The sequence below is a fragment of the Cherax quadricarinatus genome, chromosome 41 (assembly GCF_038502225.1).
Source record: "Cherax quadricarinatus isolate ZL_2023a chromosome 41, ASM3850222v1, whole genome shotgun sequence".
Classification (NCBI taxonomy): domain Eukaryota; kingdom Metazoa; phylum Arthropoda; class Malacostraca; order Decapoda; family Parastacidae; genus Cherax; species Cherax quadricarinatus.
Window position 1 is genome coordinate 9,452,183 of NC_091332.1, and position 19,431 is coordinate 9,471,613.

At 38.8% G+C, this 19,431-nt stretch overlaps 1 protein-coding gene across 1 annotated transcript in view; it reads right to left on the bottom strand.

Moving 5' to 3' along the window:
- Positions 1-19,431, bottom strand: part of SelT (selenoprotein T) — a 29,675-nt gene that overhangs the window by 3,092 nt on the left and 7,152 nt on the right. The window contains exons 2-4 of the mRNA XM_053786661.2: positions 15,802-15,931; positions 15,367-15,562; positions 13,429-13,556 (exon numbers count right to left, since the gene is read on the bottom strand). Coding sequence (XP_053642636.1) covers positions 13,435-13,556; positions 15,367-15,562; positions 15,802-15,807 — 324 coding nt within the window. The 5' untranslated portion in view covers positions 15,808-15,931 and the 3' untranslated portion in view covers positions 13,429-13,434. The remainder of the gene's footprint in view (positions 1-13,428; positions 13,557-15,366; positions 15,563-15,801; positions 15,932-19,431) is intronic.

Sequence of the window (19,431 nt, forward strand, 5' to 3'; positions counted from 1 at the left end):
TTCCAGTCTCCAAACTCCTAATTGCTACAAAGACCATACTTGAAACAAAATTTCAGCTTTCTTTCTCTCATTCCTGTTATTTATTTTATCTGTAGACATCTACTCCAAAGTACGATGTCTAAAAATATTCACTTCCTCCATACTCTTTCTTTCCAACTTAATTTTCAGTCTTAATTTCTGAACATGCATTTCTACTTGTGTATTTAGTCCAAAATGGTTGGGACTGAGGGCCTCCCTGATTATTAACTTTTCAAACTGAATGAAAATTTACCAGTCTGGTCTCCTGTCTCTCTCTCTCATACCTCATAAGTCATTAAATATTTACATGTGAACAAGAGTCAGAAACGTGAAGAAAGGGACAAAAACTACGATAAATAAAGGGTGGGGATATTGCAGCTCAGAGGGTCATTTGAAATGTGATGTCTATACTTTGGCAAGAAAGCTACTGAATGAGAGATGTTGAATACATTTCCTCTCCTCTCCCCCACCCCCTTTTTTTTTTTGTATTGCCTTTCTCGGTCTAAAACATCAAATCCCAAAGATCATTTTCCTTCACTAACTCCAGTCTAAGAATCTCATCTTTGTACCTTCTGAAGATCCATATTCTCCCTTCAACTAATCATCAGATATACATATATAAACCACCTTCCATCTCAGACTTAAACAACCATTTACCCTACAAGATTGAATCACCTCATCTCAATATCCCCTCTTTGAATTACGTACATCTTTCGTACAACTGGTCTTGTATATTCCTCAATTCAGTCTTTGAATAACATTACAGTTTTAGCATAACAATTTAAACTGGAGAAAGCAAAAACACATCACGTAGAATATAGATTATCAACTACTGGGAGTATCATAAAAGGAAAGGGATCTAGAAGTTATTAATAAAAGATTGTCACTAGATCATGTGTGAAATTATGAGAAATGCATATGCTACTCAGGCTAAGCATAAATAGCTTTTAAATACAGTGGTCCCTTGATAATCGTAAGGCTCGATAGTCGTAATTTTTTGAAAATCGTAACGTTTTCGTCAAAACACTGGCTCGTGAATTGTCGTTTGACTCGCAAAGAGTCATTCGTCTGGGACATGTACATACAGCCCTGAGCCGCCTCACACTCCATTCCCAGCCAGTGTGCCATTGTTTATCAGTGAGTGAGGATGATCCCACGAGCTCATATGATACATTTCATAATATTTCATTCGTTTTAGTGCTTGCAACTGCTAAATAAGTCACCATGGTTCCAAAGAAAGCTTCTAGTGCCAGCCCTTTGGTAAAGAATGCGAGAAACACACGTAATTTAAGAAAAAGTTTGTAGAAAAATACGAAGGTGGCGGTGGTAGAGTGGAAGCAGTTGTGATAGTGGTTGATGGTGGTATAGGGTGGTAGTGATGGTGGTAGCAGTTGTAATAGTGGTAGTGATGGTGGTAGCAGTTGTAATAGTGGTAGTGATGGTGGTAGCAGTTGTAATAGTGGTAGAATATGGTAGTGATGGTGGTAGAGGGTGCCTTCTTCAGTAATTCAGCAATTCTACCAACTCCTCCAATGTTGTTGGAGTTATATAGGGCTACAGGAAACACCGCTGCCTCAGCTGCTGCTTCACCACCATTATGGACAGCTTACTCTCAGTGGCCCTTATACACCCAACAACAACACAACACCTTGTGACATACATGATGACTTATTTTATTCATTCTAGAGTATTTTCCACGTTTCTATGTTATTAGTATTGTTTATTACGTCATATTAGTTGAATTGTGATAGATAAATAAGCTGTAGAGTTGATATTAGTGTCATTCTCCAACAATAAACTCACCATCCCTCCCCCACACAACCAAGTCTTCAATAAAGGTAAGTGTGAAGTTAAATAAGAACATAAGAACTTAAGAAAGGAGGAACACAGCAACAGGCCTGCTGGCCCATACTAAGCAGGTCCTTCACAAATCCAACCCACTAACAGAACAAATGCTACCCAAGCAATAAGCTCAGGTGCAAGTCTGACTCAAATCCAACCCCTCTCACTCATGTATTTATCCAACCTAAATTTGAAACTACCCAAGCCATAGCTTTTAGAACGTAAGAAAGGAGAAACACTGCAATAGGCCTGTTGGCCCATACTAGGCAGGTCCTTCACAAATCCAACCTACAAACAGCATAACTACTACCCAAGCTGAAAATAAATGGTATAAAATACCGACACAATGGAAACAAACACATATGCAGTTTAATGTGATCCTTTATTGTGATCCTTAATGTGATCCTTTATAGGCTTCTTCCTGCGTGCACTCAGAATCTGCAGCAATGAGTTCCTGGAGGAAGAATGCACTATAATTGAACAAGTATTTTCTAAACTCCACTATCCTCGTCACTTCATCAGAGACTGCAGACGGCGGGCATTAAACATCTTCAACACACCCAGAGAAGACACTGCCGAGAAGAGATACATAGTCCTCCCCACCAACTCCATTGCCAAACATGTTTCCAACATCTTTTCCAATACATCATTCCAAGTATCTACCTCCACAACCACGACCATCAAGGACATCACCAGTAGTAGACAGGACAAACTTCCATCCTCTGCAGGGGTATACATAATCCCTTGTAATGACTGCAACAAATTATACATGGACGAAACATCAAGAGACCTCCAAACACGTATTTCAAAACACCAATATGCAAGCAGGCCTGACGATACAAGGAATGCCTGTGTACAACATTGCAATTCACACAACCATTTAATTAACTACAGAAACTCAAGATTTATCGCCACAGAAGACAACACTCAATACCGAAGAATCCTGGAATCATTGCTTATCTCTATAACCAACAATTTCAACCAGAACAATGGCTTCTATAACATAGCTGAACCACTTGCCAAGAAACTTCTTCATCGCTATCCCACATAAGAACATAGAACACTGCAGAAGGTCTGCTCACAACTTATCCAATACCCCTGCCAAGCTACCCAAGATTTTAGACTCTATAACCCCACCCGGTAGATCATCAGATGCAGCATTCTCCACCTGACCTCAACATTCTGAACCTGACTATAAATACTCATGTACCTTCCATCCCAGGTTGATCTGTTTGTGACTTGAAAAAGCCCACTGTGTGGGCGAAACGTTGTCAATAAAGGATCACATTAAACTGCATATGTGTTTGTTTCCACTACCCAAGCTTTGATAAACCTATTTACTCATGTGCAAGCCCGATTCAAACCAACCCCTCTCACTCATGTATTTATCCAACCTAAATTTGAAACTATCCAATGTTTCAGCTTCGATCACCCTACTTGGCAGACCGTTCCACTCATCAACTACCCCTATTACCAATGTTCATTTATACATTTAATTAGTGCTTTACATTTATTTGGCATTCTTTTCTGCATGTAAATCTATATTTAAGCTAGGGAAGTGACCCCTGAAGTGACCTAGAGTCCTTATGGAAGGGGATTTCCCTTCCAAACAATAACCTCTCTTCCCTCTCTCCTCCTTCCTGTCTTCCATTCATTAACAACAGCCTTCAATAAAGGTAACTGTCATGTTGAATGTTCATTCTTTTGTGCATGTAAATCTGCCTTTAAGGTAAAAAAAAAATTGTTGATACTTCTGGGTGTCTGGAACGAATTAAATGGATTTACATTACTTCTTATGGGGAAAATGGATTCGAAAATCGTCAATTTCGATAATAGTCACACTTACAGGAACGGATTAATTACAAAAAACGAGGGACCACTGTATATGGATGGAGTGATGCTGAAAAAGCCTTACGTAAGTACTGTTCACACCTAGAACAATTGGATCAAACAGAAAAAGTTCAAAGGAGCTACAAAATGGATCACAGAGCTAAAAACATGAGATGGTAAAAGGCTGAAACACTAAAGTTGCCCAGGATGGTTGATAGGAAAAAAGAGGATATATAATAACATTTGAAATTATAAAATATATTAAAGAATAACTGAAGCTTTTTAAGTACCTTCAATGGAGATAACAAGAGGCCACAGATGTATTAAGAAAAAATGAATCCCAAGAGATACCAGTGAAATTTTTCTTTGCAAATATTGGTAGAGAAATGGAATAAATTGAAAGATGAGGTTATACACATTAATGAAGAGGTGATACAACAATCATATCTCTGCTCCTGTAGTTACAAATAGGTAATTTACAACTAACCCTGATCTCAAAAGAGATCCTTGGTCTATCACACAAAACACAAATAACCCGCACATAGAAGAGAGGAGCTCACAACGACGTTTCGGTCTGACTTGGACCATTTACAGTTACACTAATGAAAAGGAGAGATGGAGGGGTATATATATATATATATAGGCGGCGGCGGGTGGTGGTGGCGGCGGCAGCAGATTTTTTTTTTTTGTTATTTATTACACAAAGACTGTTTCCACACTTGTTTAAAGAGTCAGCACCACTGTAGTCCGATATATTCCAATTGTTCGATACATTGATGTGCTAGGAACTTCCTTTACCTACCTCTATTGTGATTTACTTTGTCAATTAATACATTTATTCTCAAAACACTATACAGTGGTCCCTGGAGTTAAAATAATTTGGAGTTATTATCCTCCTAGAGGAACTTTGTTAGAGGTTGTAATTAAAAATTTGAGATATAACATTCTGGAGAATAAGATTAACCTATGTTGCCTGAAATTTGCTGCATAACCAGAGGGATTTCTATATACAGTGGACCCCCGGTTAACGATATTTTTTCACTCCAGAAGTATGTTCAGGTGCCAGTATGTACTGACCGAATTTGTTCCCATAAGGAATATTGTAAAGTAGATTAGTCCATTTCAGACCCCCAAACATACACGTACAAACGCACTTACATAATTGGTCGCATTCGGAGGTGATCGTTATGCGGGGGTCCACTGTACAATGATGTCAGCTAGGTCTGCATCATGATTGGGAGAGCCCTGCATATTCAGCACTTTTTGGTGTTCCACATTTTTGCTGGCTTTCAACTTAGCCACTGGTGCTCTTACCTCTATTCCATTGTTTTCGCACAAGTTGTGTAAGGGTAGGGAGACTGGCATCATATTTTAAGGCAAGTATTGTATGTACTTGGTATCTATTTTACTTTACCTGTTTCTTTATGCCTAGCTGTACTGAAAACTTAATACAGTGGAACCTCGGCTTACGAATTTAATCCGTTCCGTGACCCTGTTCGTATCCTGATTTGTTCGTATGTTGAGTCAGTTTTCCCCATTTAAATTAATTGAAATGCAATTAATCCATTCCAGCCTCTTAGGAGGCATGACAAAATAATGCTAATATCAACTCTACAGCTTAGTTATCTATCAATTTATTTAATATGACATAATAAACAATATTAATAACACAGAAACATGATACATATATATACGTACTCTAGACTGAATAAAATAAGCTAAAATATGGCAAGTGATGGCAGAAAGCATCTGCCATTTACTCTCCCACTTTAGTATCTTCCCAGTCCATAACCTCACACCTAGCTTGTGTTTATCTATGACTAGTGGCAGCGGCCAGCTGCCCCACTATTCTGCTGCCTTCTTCGTTTCTTTAGCTTTCTTCATAGTTTCTAATCGCTTCCTGAGCTTCTTGCTGATTGTACACAAATACTATCTCTATGAGTGAGGCATTGTGTAAGAAATTTATACAAGACAAAATTATGCATCCCAAGGTCTGCTGCGGTCACTCCGAGCAGCACACTTCCTCTTCCTTTTGACGCTTGGTCGGCACTGAATTAGCTGTGGTCATAGCAGCTGTACCTATAGCCACCCAGAGGGTTACCAATTTGTATTTTGAAGCATTTGGCACAAAAAAAAAAATTACTATTATATATTGTATTATTATTATTATAATAATTATTTCGGCCGTCTCCCACCGAGGCAGGGTGACCCAAAAAAGAAAGAAAATCCCCAAAAAGAAAATACTTTCATCATCATTCAACACTTTCACCACACTCACACATTATCACTGCTTTTGCAGAGGTGCTCAGAATACAACAGTTTAGAAGCATATACGTATAAAGATACACAACATATCCCTCCAAACTGCCAATATCCCAAACTCCTCCTTTAAAGTGCAGGCATTGTACTTCCCATTTCCAGGACTCAAGTCCGACTATATGAAAATAACCGGTTTCCCTGAATCCCCTCACTAAATATTACCCTGCTCACACTCCAACAGATCGTCAGGTCCCAAGTATCATTCGTCTCCATTCACTCCTATCTAACATGCTCATGCACGCTTACTGGAAGTCCAAGCCCCTCGCCCACAAAACCTCCTTTACCCCCTCTTTCCAACCCTTTCGAGGACGACCCCTACCCCTCCTTCCTTCCCCTATAGATTTATATGTTTTCCATGTCATTCTACTTTGATCCATTCTCTCTAAATGACCAAACCACCTCAACAACCCCTCTTCTGCCCTCTGACTAATACTTTTATTAACTCCACACCTTCTCCTAATTTCCACACTCCGAATTTTCTGTATAATATTTACACCACACATTGCCCTTAGACAGGACATCTCCACTGCCTCCAACCGTCTCCTCGCTGCTGCATTTACCACCCAAGCTTCACATCCATATAAGTGTGTTGGTACTACTATACTTTCATACATTCCCTTCTTTGCCTCCATAGATAACGTTTTTTGACTCCACATATACCTCAACGCACCACTCACCTTTTTTCCCTCATCAATTCTATGATTAACCTCATCCTTCATAAAGCCATCCGCCAACACGTCAACTCCCAAGTATCAGAAAACATTCACTTCTTCCATACTCCTCCCCAATTTGATATCCAATTTTTCTTTATCTAAATCATTTGATACCCTCATCACCTTACTCTTTTCTATGTTCACTTTCAACTTTCTACCTTTACACACATTCTCAAACTCATCCACTAACCTTTGCAATTTTTCTTTAGAATCTCCCATAAGCATAGTATCATCAGCAAAAAGTAACTGTGTCAATTCCCATTTTGAATTTGATTCCCCATAATTTAATCCCACCCCTCTCCCGAACACCCTAGCATTTACTTCTTTTACAACCCCATCTATAAATATATTAAACAACCATGGTGACATTACACATCCCTGTCTAAGACCTACTTTTACCGGGAAGTAATCTCCCTCTCTTCTACACACCCTAACCTGAGCCTCACTATCCTCATAAAAGCTCTTTACATCATTTAGTAACTTACCACCTATTCCATATACTTGCAACATCTGCCACATTGCTCCTCTATCCACTCTTTCATATGCCTTTTCTAAATCCATAAATGCAATAAAAACTTCCCTACATTTATCTAAATACTGTTCCTGGTATACTCAATAAACTTATTCCTCTATAATTTTTACTATCTCTTTTGTCCCCTTTCCATTTATATAAAGGGACTATACATGCTCTCCGCCAATCCCTAGGTACCTTCCCCTCTTTCATACATTTATTAAACAAAAGTACCAACCACTCCAACACTATATCCCCCCGTGCTTTTAACATTTCTGTCATGATCCCATCAGTTCCAGCTGCTTTACCCCCTTTCATTCTACGTAATGCCTCACGTACCTCCACCACACTTACATTCTGCTCTTCTTCACTCCTAAAAGATGGTATACCTCCCTGGCCAGTGCATGAAATTACTGCCTCCCTTTCTTCCTCAACATTTGAAAGTTCCTCAAAATATTCTCGCCATCTACCTAATACCTCCCTCTCCCCATCTACTAACTCCCCTACTCTGTTTTTAACTGACAAATCCATACTTTCCCTAGGCTTTCTTAACTTGTTTAACTCACTCCAAAATTTTTTCTTATTTTCATTAAAATTTCTTGACAGTGCCTCTCCCACTCTTTCATCTGCTCTCCTTTTGCACTCTCTCACCACTCTCTTCACCTTTCTTTTACTCTCCATATACTCTGCTCTTCTTATAACACTTCTGCTTTGTAAAAACCTCTCATAAGCTACCTTTTTCTCTTTTATCACACCCTTTACTTCATCATTCCACCAATCACTCCTCTTCCCTCCTGCCCCCACCCTCCTATAACCACAAACTTCTGCCCCACATTCTAATACTGCATTTTTAAAACTATTCCAACCCTCTTCAACCCCCCCACTACTCATCTTTGCACTAGCCCACCTTTCTGCCAATAGTCGCTTATATCTCGCCCGAACTTCCTCCTCCCTTAGTTTATACACTTTCACCTCCCTCTTACTTCTTGTTGTCACCTTCCTCTTTTCCCATCTACCTCTTACTCTAACTTTAGCTACAACTAAATAATGATCCGATATATCAGTTGCCCCTCTATAAACATGTACATCCTGGAGCCTATCCATCAATCTTTTATCCACCAATACATAATCTAACAAACTACTTTCATTACGTGCTACATCATACCTTGTATATTTATTTATCCTCTTTTTCATAAAATATGTATTACTTATTACCAAATTTCTTTCTACACATAGCTCAATTAAAGGCTCCCCATTTACATTTACCCCTGGCACCCCAAATTTACCTACTACTCCCTCCATAACATTTTTACCCACTTTAGCATTGAAATCCCCAACCACCATTACTCTCACACTTGATTCAAAACTCCCCATGCATTCACTCAACATTTCCCAGAATCTCTCTCTCTCCTCTACACTTCTCTCTTCTCCAGGTGCATACACACTATAACCCACTTTTCACATCCAATCTTTATTTTACTCCACATAATCCTTGAATTTATACATTTGTAGTCCCTCTTTTCCTGCCATAACTTATCCTTCAACATTATTGCTACTCCTTCTTAAGCTCTAACTCTATTTGAAACCCCTGACCTAATCCCATTTATTCCGCTCCATTGAAACTCTCCCACCCCCTTCAGCTTTGTTTCACTTAAAGCCAGGACATCCAGTTTCTTCTCATTCATAACATCCACAATCATCTCTTTCTTATCATTTGCACAACATCCACGCACATTCAGACTTCCCACTTTGACAATTTCTCCTTCTTATTCTTTTTAGTAATCTTTACAGGAAAAGGGGTTACTAGCCCATTGTTCCTGGCATTTTAGTTGACTTTTACAACACGCATGGCTTACGGAGGAAAGATTCTTATTCCACTTCCCCATGGATATAAAAGGAAAAGTAATAAGACCAAGAACTATTAAGATAAAATCAAAGAAAACTCAGATGAGTGTGTATAAATAAACGTGTACATGTATGTGTAGTGTGACCTAAGTGTAAGTAGAAGTAGCAAGACATGCCTGTAATCTTGCATATTTATGAGACAGACAAAAGACACCAGCAATCCTACCATCATGTAAAACAATTACAGGCTTTCGTTTTACACTCACTTGGCAGGACAGTAGTACGTCCCTGGGTGGTTGCTGTCTACCAACCTACTACTTATTAATACATACACATTATAATTATTATTATTAATTTAGGGAACTGAAGCACAGATCTAATTCCGTAGATCAAGAGCCCATCACCACGTACATAATAATAATAATGATAATAATTATAATAATAATACAATGTAATAGTAATAATAATAATCATAATAATAGTAATAATAATAACAGTAAGGAGAAACTTCAAAAGGCTGCCAGTAGTTGGCACCACCATCACCAAAACATTGGTAACCACTTTTTCACCTGTCTAGACTTAGCAGTCTATAAGTACATGTATTAGGTTAAGTCTCCCTGAAATGCCTCGGCATGATAGTGGCTTTCTTTGCTCCAATCATATTATGTGTAAACACACATTGTAACCTTAACAAAGAAATAAATATTTTATTTATTTATTTATTGAAGGAACCTCCCTTGAGGGGGAAGTTCGTATCCACAAGCAAAAAATCGACCAAACGACGGTTCGTATCCTGAAAAATTCGCATGGTGGGGCATTCGTAAGCCGAGGTTCCACTGTATGTGATAGTGAAAACACGTTACCTGGTATTTTAGACGCATTTGATAATGAAAAACCTCTCTTTTCCATCTACCAGTGATTTTCACGTGTTGTGTGGGGCCAGTAATCTAAGAGCTGTACAAACGGGGCCCTCCTGTACTTGCAGAATTAGATTATTATTATTATTATTATGCCTGACAGCACAGCTGGATCCATACACTTGCATCTCCCTTGTCTGAGTTCACAAGATTCGAACCTAAAGCATTAACACACATTATATTTCTTCATGGGGAACTGGGGAAGTATCCTCCTTCCATAAGCCATGCGTGTTCTAAGAGGCAATTAAAGTGCCAGGAGCAAGGGACTAGTAACCCTTCCTCCTAAATAAATTACTAAAGTAGATGATCAATTAACCCTTTCACTGTCTAAACCCCTGCTCACAAGCTTGCCTCTCAGTGTCGAAGAATTAAAAAAAAAAAAACTTATGAAATGATAGAGAATCTTTTCCCGATTGTAATGACACCAAAAATACGAAATTTGATGGAAAACTTACGGAATTGTGCTTCACGAATTTAGCAGTCTCGGCGACATTTACGTCTCGGCGCTTTCGCTCACTTTGAGCCCTATTTTCAGTCAATTCCACTGTTCCAGTTGACCAAACTCATAGCTATTTCACTAGAACTCCATTTATATCAATTTCAACTACCCAACAAAGTGATCAGAAATTGGTAATTTGGCCAATTTCACACACAATTCAAGTAAGGCCAATTTCATAACAGGGTCCACAATTAACAATATAAACATTCCTAGCAAAATAACATTTTCCCTGTTCATTAGTCATGTCTCCATGCCCCTCTTATACTATGCTTGCTTTCCATTTTGAATTTTCATTCACACAAAAAGCAGATGATTTACTGTTATGCAGACTACTGCATTATTGCAAAAATGGTATAAATAATATCAGCACATTTATGAAACCATATTAGACCCACCAGTTGACGTGTATTGGACGCGTGATGTCATCTGTTTACTCTTGAACATCGGCAAAAATCAAACATTTCCACTACTTTGAGTTCAATTTCAAGGTACTCTTAGTCTGTAAACCATTCAAAATCATCTCTATTTCTTTAAAATATCTTCCATTCTATCAAATGAGACCAAGAAAATGAGAATACAACCATAAATACCATACAAAAATACATCACAGTCATTGTTTTAAACCAAAAACATGGTCAAGGTTTTTTTTTTCCCTCATGCACTGCTTGCTGCAGGATTTTTTTTTATACTGCACACATTGACCACTCAGACCCATTCTCTCGTATATAGGCCTACCAACTCTCTTCTGCTAGATTGGAAACCGCTAGAATTTTGGCATAATATTACGGTACCAAGCCATAATATTACGGCGCTGACAGTGAAAGGGTTAAGACAGTGGTTAGGTTCCTGAAAATGCAGTGTTAGATGAATCTGTGTTAAAGGAACTGAAGAACTTATGGGAAAATACGGTTACGTTCCTGGGACCCCCAAAAAAGCTGAACAACTTTTTTTATAAGGACTCCAAATCTTACACAAATAAAATTGATAAGGCAATTGTTGTTCACTGTCAGTGTGTGGTTTTTCTGTTGTTCAAGGCTACAAATGCTCTACCGAATGTGTCCGCCTGCCCGCTCCCACACAAAGCATCCCATGCATTCTGAGTCAGTCTGGTTTTGTTTCTTGTCGAGTGAGCATTACCCTGTTCGTTCATCCAAAACATTTCATAATAATCCAGTGTTTTTTGTGCATGTTTATTGAGTGCAACTGCTAAATAAGCCACCATGGGGCCAAACTAAGATGAGAAACACGATAGAATTCAAGAAAGAACTTGCAGCAAAGTAAGGAGTTGGATGTGAGTGGCCAGGATGTGAAAGAGTTGGTGGACAACCACAGGAAAGAGCTAACTACTGAAAAGCTGCAACACCTTCAACTGGAACAGCAACAGATCACATCTGTTGAAACTGCTTCAGAGGAGAAGAAAGAGAGAGGGGAGAATGTGCCTTCTTCAGTGATTAAGGACATGTGTGCAAAGTGGAGCAAGTTGCAAAGTTTTGTGGAGAAATATTACCCTATCAAAGCTGTTGCAAGCCATGTCTGCAACATGGTCATTGACAATGCCTTTTCCCATTTTAGGCAAATCTTAAAGAGACACCAGAAACAGACCTCTCTGGTCAGATTTTTTGTGCGACAGGGGTCCAGTGCCAGTAAAAGACTAAAAAGGGAAGTAACCCACATAAGGACTTGATACCTGAAGTCCTTATGGAGGGGGATCCTCCTTCCAACCAATAACCTCTCCTCATCCCTCTCCCCTCCTTGCATCTTCCATATGCCAACAAGTCTTCAATAAAGGTAAAAGTGATACTAAATGTTCATTTATCCATTTCATTAGTCCTTTATATTTATTTCTCATTGTTTTCTGTATGTAAAACTATAGTTATTCTCTACAAAATGTATTTTTTGTTAATACTTATGGGTATCTAGAACAGATTAATTGGATTTACATTATTTCTTATGGGAAATATTGCTTCAGTTTTCGTCAAATTCAGTTTTTGTCAGTCTTTCTGAAACAAATTAATGACGAAAACTGAGGTTCCACTGTATCCCAAACCCCTCCTGTAAAGTGCAGGCATTGTACCTCCCACCTCCAGGACTCAAGTCCAGTTAACTGGTTTCCCTGAATCAATTCACAAAATATTGCCCTGCTCACACTCCAACAGCTCGTCAGGTCCCACAAACCATTCATCTCCATTCACTCCTATCTAACACGCTCACATGTGCCTGCTGCACATCCAGGCCCCTTGCACACAGAACCTCTCTTACCCCCTCCCTCCATCCTTTCCTAGGACAACGCTATTTTGCTCCATCCTCTCTAAATGCCCAAACCATCTCAATAACCCCTCTTCAGCCCTCTGAATAATACTTTTAGTAACTCCACACCTCCTAATTTCCACAATATGAATTCTCTGCCTAACATTTACACTACACATTGCCCTTAGACACGACATTTCCACTGCCTCCGGTCTCTTTCTTGTTGCAGCATTCACACCCATATAAGAGTGTTGGTACCACTATACTTTCGTACATTCCCTTCTTTGCCTCCGTGGTTAATGTGTTTTGTCTCCACAGATACTACAATGCACCACTCGCCTTTTTTCCTTCATCAATTCTATGGTTAAACTCATCCTTCATAAACCCATCTGCTGACAAATCTACTCCCAAATATGTGAACACATTCACTTCTTCCATACTCATTCCCTCCAATGTGATATCCAATTTTTCTTTACCTAACTTGTTTGATACCCCAATCATTTTACTCTTATCTATGTTCACTTTCGACTTTCTTGACACACCCTTGCAAACTCATCCCCTAACCTTTGCAACTTCTCTTTAGAACCTCCCAAAAGCATAGTATCATCAGTAACCATGTTAAATAATAGCAAGCTATAAAGTAACTATTAAAAATGTCATGAAATGACACCCAGTTATATAACCTACCTTAGATTAAATGTTATCACTCCAAGTGTTTGTGTTTTGGTTGAAGCGTACATGGTTGTCAATGATTTGGAAGAGTTCTGGAGGCTGGGGAATACGACCCGTTTCCAGTTTGGACCAAACAGGCACATCTGTAATGGTAATGTGTGAGAGTTACTATAACTGTCCAACTGAAATTACAATTATGGTAACAGGATGAAATATTTTTGGTATTAAAACCCAGTATAGTTGTACGAGCATGTAGGCTGTTGTTTAAAACATTAATAATTCAAATCTAAGCTAATGCCAGAATCTACTGCCAACTATTATTTTGAAGCAGAATCAGGTATTACATTTGCATTGTAAATATCCAGTTGCTGGTTGATAAAGTCTTTATTAAATAAACACAACTGTTCTTTCTTTGGTTCAAAACTATGGTATGACATATACAATAAAACATTAACAACTTAAATAGTGCATTCAGCTGTCCGAAACACAGGCAGAGCCTAATCTTTAATAAAGTAAATACCTCACTGATACAATGCAAATCACTGTAGATAAAAATTTTAATCAGTATATTTGACTTACCTATTACGTTATTTTTTTAAATAAAATTGTACTCAAAGATATGTGCAGTAGTAACTATCATGTGCCTATATACTGTACAGTAAGAAGTAATGCTCAATTCTGACACTTAGTACAATAAAAAAATAAATACTGCACTTCACAAGCAAATATAAAACTTCCTGTATGCATTTTCATAATTTACATAGAAAAGGAGATACATGTATAGTACAGTGGACCCCCGGTTCGCGAAGTCATCGGTATCTGATAAATCCGGTATCCGAAGCATTATATTGCAAAAAATTTGCCTCGGTTCCCGTTACAAAACCCGGTATGTGATACGATTCATACGAGACGTGTCCACGTGTGGCCTGAACTGCCCCGTGTGTTCCAGTGTTTACAAGCCAGCCAGTGTGCGTGCATCTAAGGATACATTCAATACATTCGGTACATTCCATATTTCGGTACATTCCATATTATCCATATTATCACTGTTTTTGGTGCTTGTTTCTGGAAAATAAGTCACCACGGGCCCCAAGAAAGCTTCTAGTGCCAACCCTGTGGTAAAAAGGGTGAGAATTAGTATGGAAATTAAGAAAGATTTTGAAGGGTTTGGGGCTAACCCTGAGAAGCCTATGCCAGTTGTGGCATCCATTGTGCCTACTTCAAAAATTAAGGAAATGTGTGCACAGTGGGTTGAACTGCAAACCTTTATGGATGAAAATCATCCTAACACAGCTATTGCAAGCCGTGCTGGTGACTATTACACTGATTATGTTGTGAACCACTTTAGGAAAGTCATAAAGGAACGAGAGGTACAGGCCTCTATGGACAGATATGTTGTGCGACAGAAGTCCAGTGACTCTCAAGCTGGCCCTAGTGGCATTAAAAGAAGAAGGGAAGTAACCCCAGAAAAGGACTTGCTACCTCAAGTCCTAATGGAGGGGGGATTCCCCTTCTAAACATTAAAAACTTCGACACTCTCCCCTCCTCCCATCCCATCAATCACCACCAGATCTTCATTAAAGGTAAGTGTCAATTATTCTATTGTGATTATTCTATTGTTATTATTGTTATTGTAATTATTCTATTGCATTAAACTTAATATTTCACGTGGTAAAAGTTTTTTTTTTTCATACTTTTCGGTGTCTTGCATGGATTAATTTGATTTCCATTATTTCTTATGGGGAAAATTGATTCGCTTTCCAATAATTTTGCTTTACGATGAGCTCTCAGGAACGGATTAATAACGTGAACCGGGGGTCCACTGTATTGATAAAGCCATAAATGGTAACAGTTTCAGCAAACAGGATATCAACAGTAAGATTATCCAGCATAAAAAAAAAAGTAAATGAACGTCTAGTCACTTTCTTATAAGATTTACACTTGTCAACTTACCATTAAAAGTAATTTCAAATGCACCTGTTGACACCAGTTGCCCCTCAACAGCATTACAAAGGAAGAATACCATCATACACGCATAAATCTTATTGGTGGTGAACCATGTCCACCATGAAGGCGTCTCCTGCCCAAGCCACTCCCACATGTTAATGTTAGCTACAATCATGACTATAAAGAGGAGTTTGGCACCACTCTGGTGAAAGGGAAAAATTAAAAAAAAAGTTATTATATAACCTATTTTTGAAATGCAAATCCACATTACTGTAATGCTAAACATCTTTTCCAATAAATCATAACATTCATTCATGTTACATGCTACTTCATTTGAATTAATGCTCTGGAATGAATTACACTACGCTACAAAAAAAAATCAGTTAAGAAAAAGCTTTCAGCATGGTTTTAAAAAGGCCTATCACTTCAAAGTCTACTAACCAGCATCTGCGCAAGCCAGAGTTTCCAATCTGGAGGTGGATAATTGTCTCCTAGAATGGATATTTCTGGGTATTTCTCACGCAAGATGTTGGCATACTGCTCAAACACCTTCCTGTAGCCTCACGAGTAGCTGTAATAGAAAACATACATACAGTAATTGCTTTGTTATAAATAGATTATGCATATATGTATCTCTGAGGAACTGAAGTGGAAATGGTGGGTATGTTTCCTTACGAGGAATTAAACAAGGAACCCCTGGCTATTTTTATTTGAAGATGTTTTGCCAACTAGTGACTTTTATCATTTCAATACAAAAGACTACACATATGTGAAGACAGTATAAGATGAGGTAATCAGTCCCTCAGGCTTACAGAAATATCCACAGAAGACAGTGGATGGCTCTTTATGTGTACCTTAAAGTCTGCCTGAAATGCACTGCATAACTCTGGGCTTTTCCATTTATGATAGACAAGAATAGTACAGTATATGGTAATACAGTACAGTGGAACTGCTGGTCACGAATGCTTTTGAACACAAACTGGTTCATGACCAAAAAATTTGCCAAATTTTTGCATCTGGTCATGAACACATAATCAGGTGCCGAAGAAACAGTCACACCAATTTTCACATTCCACGCCATTTTTTTGCACACGCCAATTTTCCACACTTCCTGTTGTTTGTGCACACCTAACAAAGACCCTCGCAGCACTCTGGTATAAGAATCATAAGTTTATTCAGATATACACAAATACAGTTACATAGATTATCATACACAGCATATGTGTAAAGAACCTAAGATAACCCCAAAAAAGTCAGAGTGACTTATTTTCTCAATTTTTTTTTTTCAGTGCTCGCTTGTTTTCGTCGATTATCTATGAAGTTATTCATAAATTACAGTAATTACGACCACAATAAATACAGATTAGCAATGTTTTATCAGCAGGTAGTGCACAAACAGCTTCTTGCAGTGCCAGTACCAAGCTAGGGCTTGCCATATATGATTTTTGGTAAATATTTCTTTTTATCTGTCGTTTGTTGAGCTATCTTATTGAAACTTGGGCAATGTACGATGGAAAGATGCTTCTTAACGTACACCAAAAATGAAATAAATTGGACAATAAATAATGGAGTTCACTTCTCAGCCAAAACCTCTTAAAAAAACTGTTTACAGCACGGGGTTCATAGGGAATCTAGAACAGACTCGTGCAATGTTAGTTTTCTCCGTTGTTCAAGGGCTTCTCAGTGTTATTCAAGGTTTTTACATTTAGTTTACTATTACACTGCATTCTATGGTATAATTAACTATTTTTGTGCTTAAAAAAAAATTTACATACAGTTAGTAGGGGTCTAGAATGGATTAATTGTATTTACAAATACAGTAATCCAATGGGGAAATTAGGTTCAGGTCATGATCAAATGGGTCGCAACCAGAGTTTTGGAACGAATTATGGTCATGACCAGAACTTCCACTGTACGTACTGTTTTATGAAAAATAAATTTTGTTTTTACTTTAGACATGTTGCCCCTCCTCACCTTGCAATATGCAGGATCCTGGGTGTTAGCTGATTGTAGGCTGCATCCTGGGGAGAAAAGGATTAAAGGACCCCCTGTGGAAGTAAGCCAGTCTGGTGACCGTGGTGTTATTAGGTTATCCAAGGACTACATTGGAAATAAGTAACTCTGACTTTTTTTGGGGTTATCCTAGGTAATTTACATATGTTACTATAGATGATAATGTGTAACTGTGTGTACACTTGTACCTAAATAAATTAACTCACCAACCTTCCAGGTTGGCGAGTAAGTTTATAAAACACATATACGTATGTACTAGTTTTGGAGACGTATTAAACTATTTAATACATCTCCAAAACTAGTACTATATGTATTTTATAGTCTACAGAAGTTTTAATTTAAATCTACCCAAAATGCTTATTGCAAAATCTGTATGACTTGCACGCTTTTTATGAGAATAATTTTATAGATTTTATTCAAATTACGTATTAACCCAGGGGGTTAGTAACCCCAGATAACTCAATAAAGTCAGGTTATCGAGAACTGCCTGTGTTGTTTGGGTCCTTTAACCCTTTGACTGTCGCGGTCGTATATATACGTCATGGGAGATACCGTGTTTGACGTATCTATACGCATAAATTCTAGCGGCTTCAAATCAAGCGGGAGAGGGCTGGTAGGCCTACACGAGAGAGAATGGGTCTCAGTGGTCGGTGTGCACCCTGTGAAAAAAATCTGGGACTCAGCGGTGCATTGTGGGAACGCCATCTTGGTAGTCCATTTTCACCATGCCTCGCGGTAAGAAGTTCCTCACTCCTCAGCGGATTGGAGGTCTTTTGTTCCCAAGTGATAGCTCAAACAGTGATGATAGTGTCAGTGAAAGTGAATTCCCTGGTTTTGAAGCGGGTGTGACCGAGAAAATTACCCAGGATAACATAATTAGTGATGAAAACCCACATGACCCACAACCTTCCACCTCTGGTGCTGGGCCGGCTCAGTCATGTTCACCTGTACCAGGACGAAAGAGGAAACTATTTGCCAGTGTACAAGACTCAGATGTGAGCAGTGAAAGTGATAGTGATAGTGATTTCAAGGTTATTGAAAGCAGTTCTAGTTGTGACAGTGAGGGTGAACATTCCCCAGTGAAGCGGCAGTATATATGACGTCGCATGCGGTCTGGTAGTGTGCCATATGCTCTTCCAAGAAAAAGGAGTACATCTCGGAGCACATCCCGTGGCCCTACACCACGTCCTGATAGTGAAGATGACGATATTGTTACGATGGGTATAAATGATGTGAGTGAGGCAGCAGGCGGTGGTGGTGATAGTGATGGTGGCATGAGTCATGTGACACCAGCAGCAGGCCACGCTACTACCCGCGCTGTTGACTCTGCACAACTACAACCAGCCTCGCCCGACCCCACACTCCCACAACCACAACCTGCACAACCACAACCACATTACAATATCCAGAACGCACCAGCTGACCGCATCTGGGATTGGCAGCAAGATGACGAGTTTGTTCCCAATCCCCATGACTTTGATGGAGGACAAAGTGGAATACGGCCATCATGTACACTTGGGAACAATCCCACTGAACTGGAATGCTTTCAGTTGTTCTTCGATGAACCCCTGATGGACATTATTGTCATGGAAAGCAATACATACTATGAGTACACCATGGCAAACACTATTCTGTCACGAAGATCACGCCTACACCAGTGGAAGGACACAACTGTGGCAGAGATGTATCTGTTCTTTGCCATAATAATGCTTATGCCACATGTGTATAAGCATAGTGTCAACACATACTGGGCAATAGACCACCTGATTTCAACCCCTGCTTTCAGTGACATTATACCAGTGAATAGATTTGTGTTACTGTTACGTATGTTACACTTTTCAGACAAAACCAGGCCTGACAGAAGCGACAGGTTATATAAGATCAGACGTGTGTTTATGTACCTGAAACAAAAGTGCTGTATGTATTTTTATCCCTTCAGGAAGCTTGTTATTGACGAGTCTTTGATTTTGTTCAAAGGAAGACTCTCATTCAAGCAGTATATACCAAGCAAGAGGAAACGCTTTGGTATAAAGTTATTTGTTCTGTGTGATTGCAAAA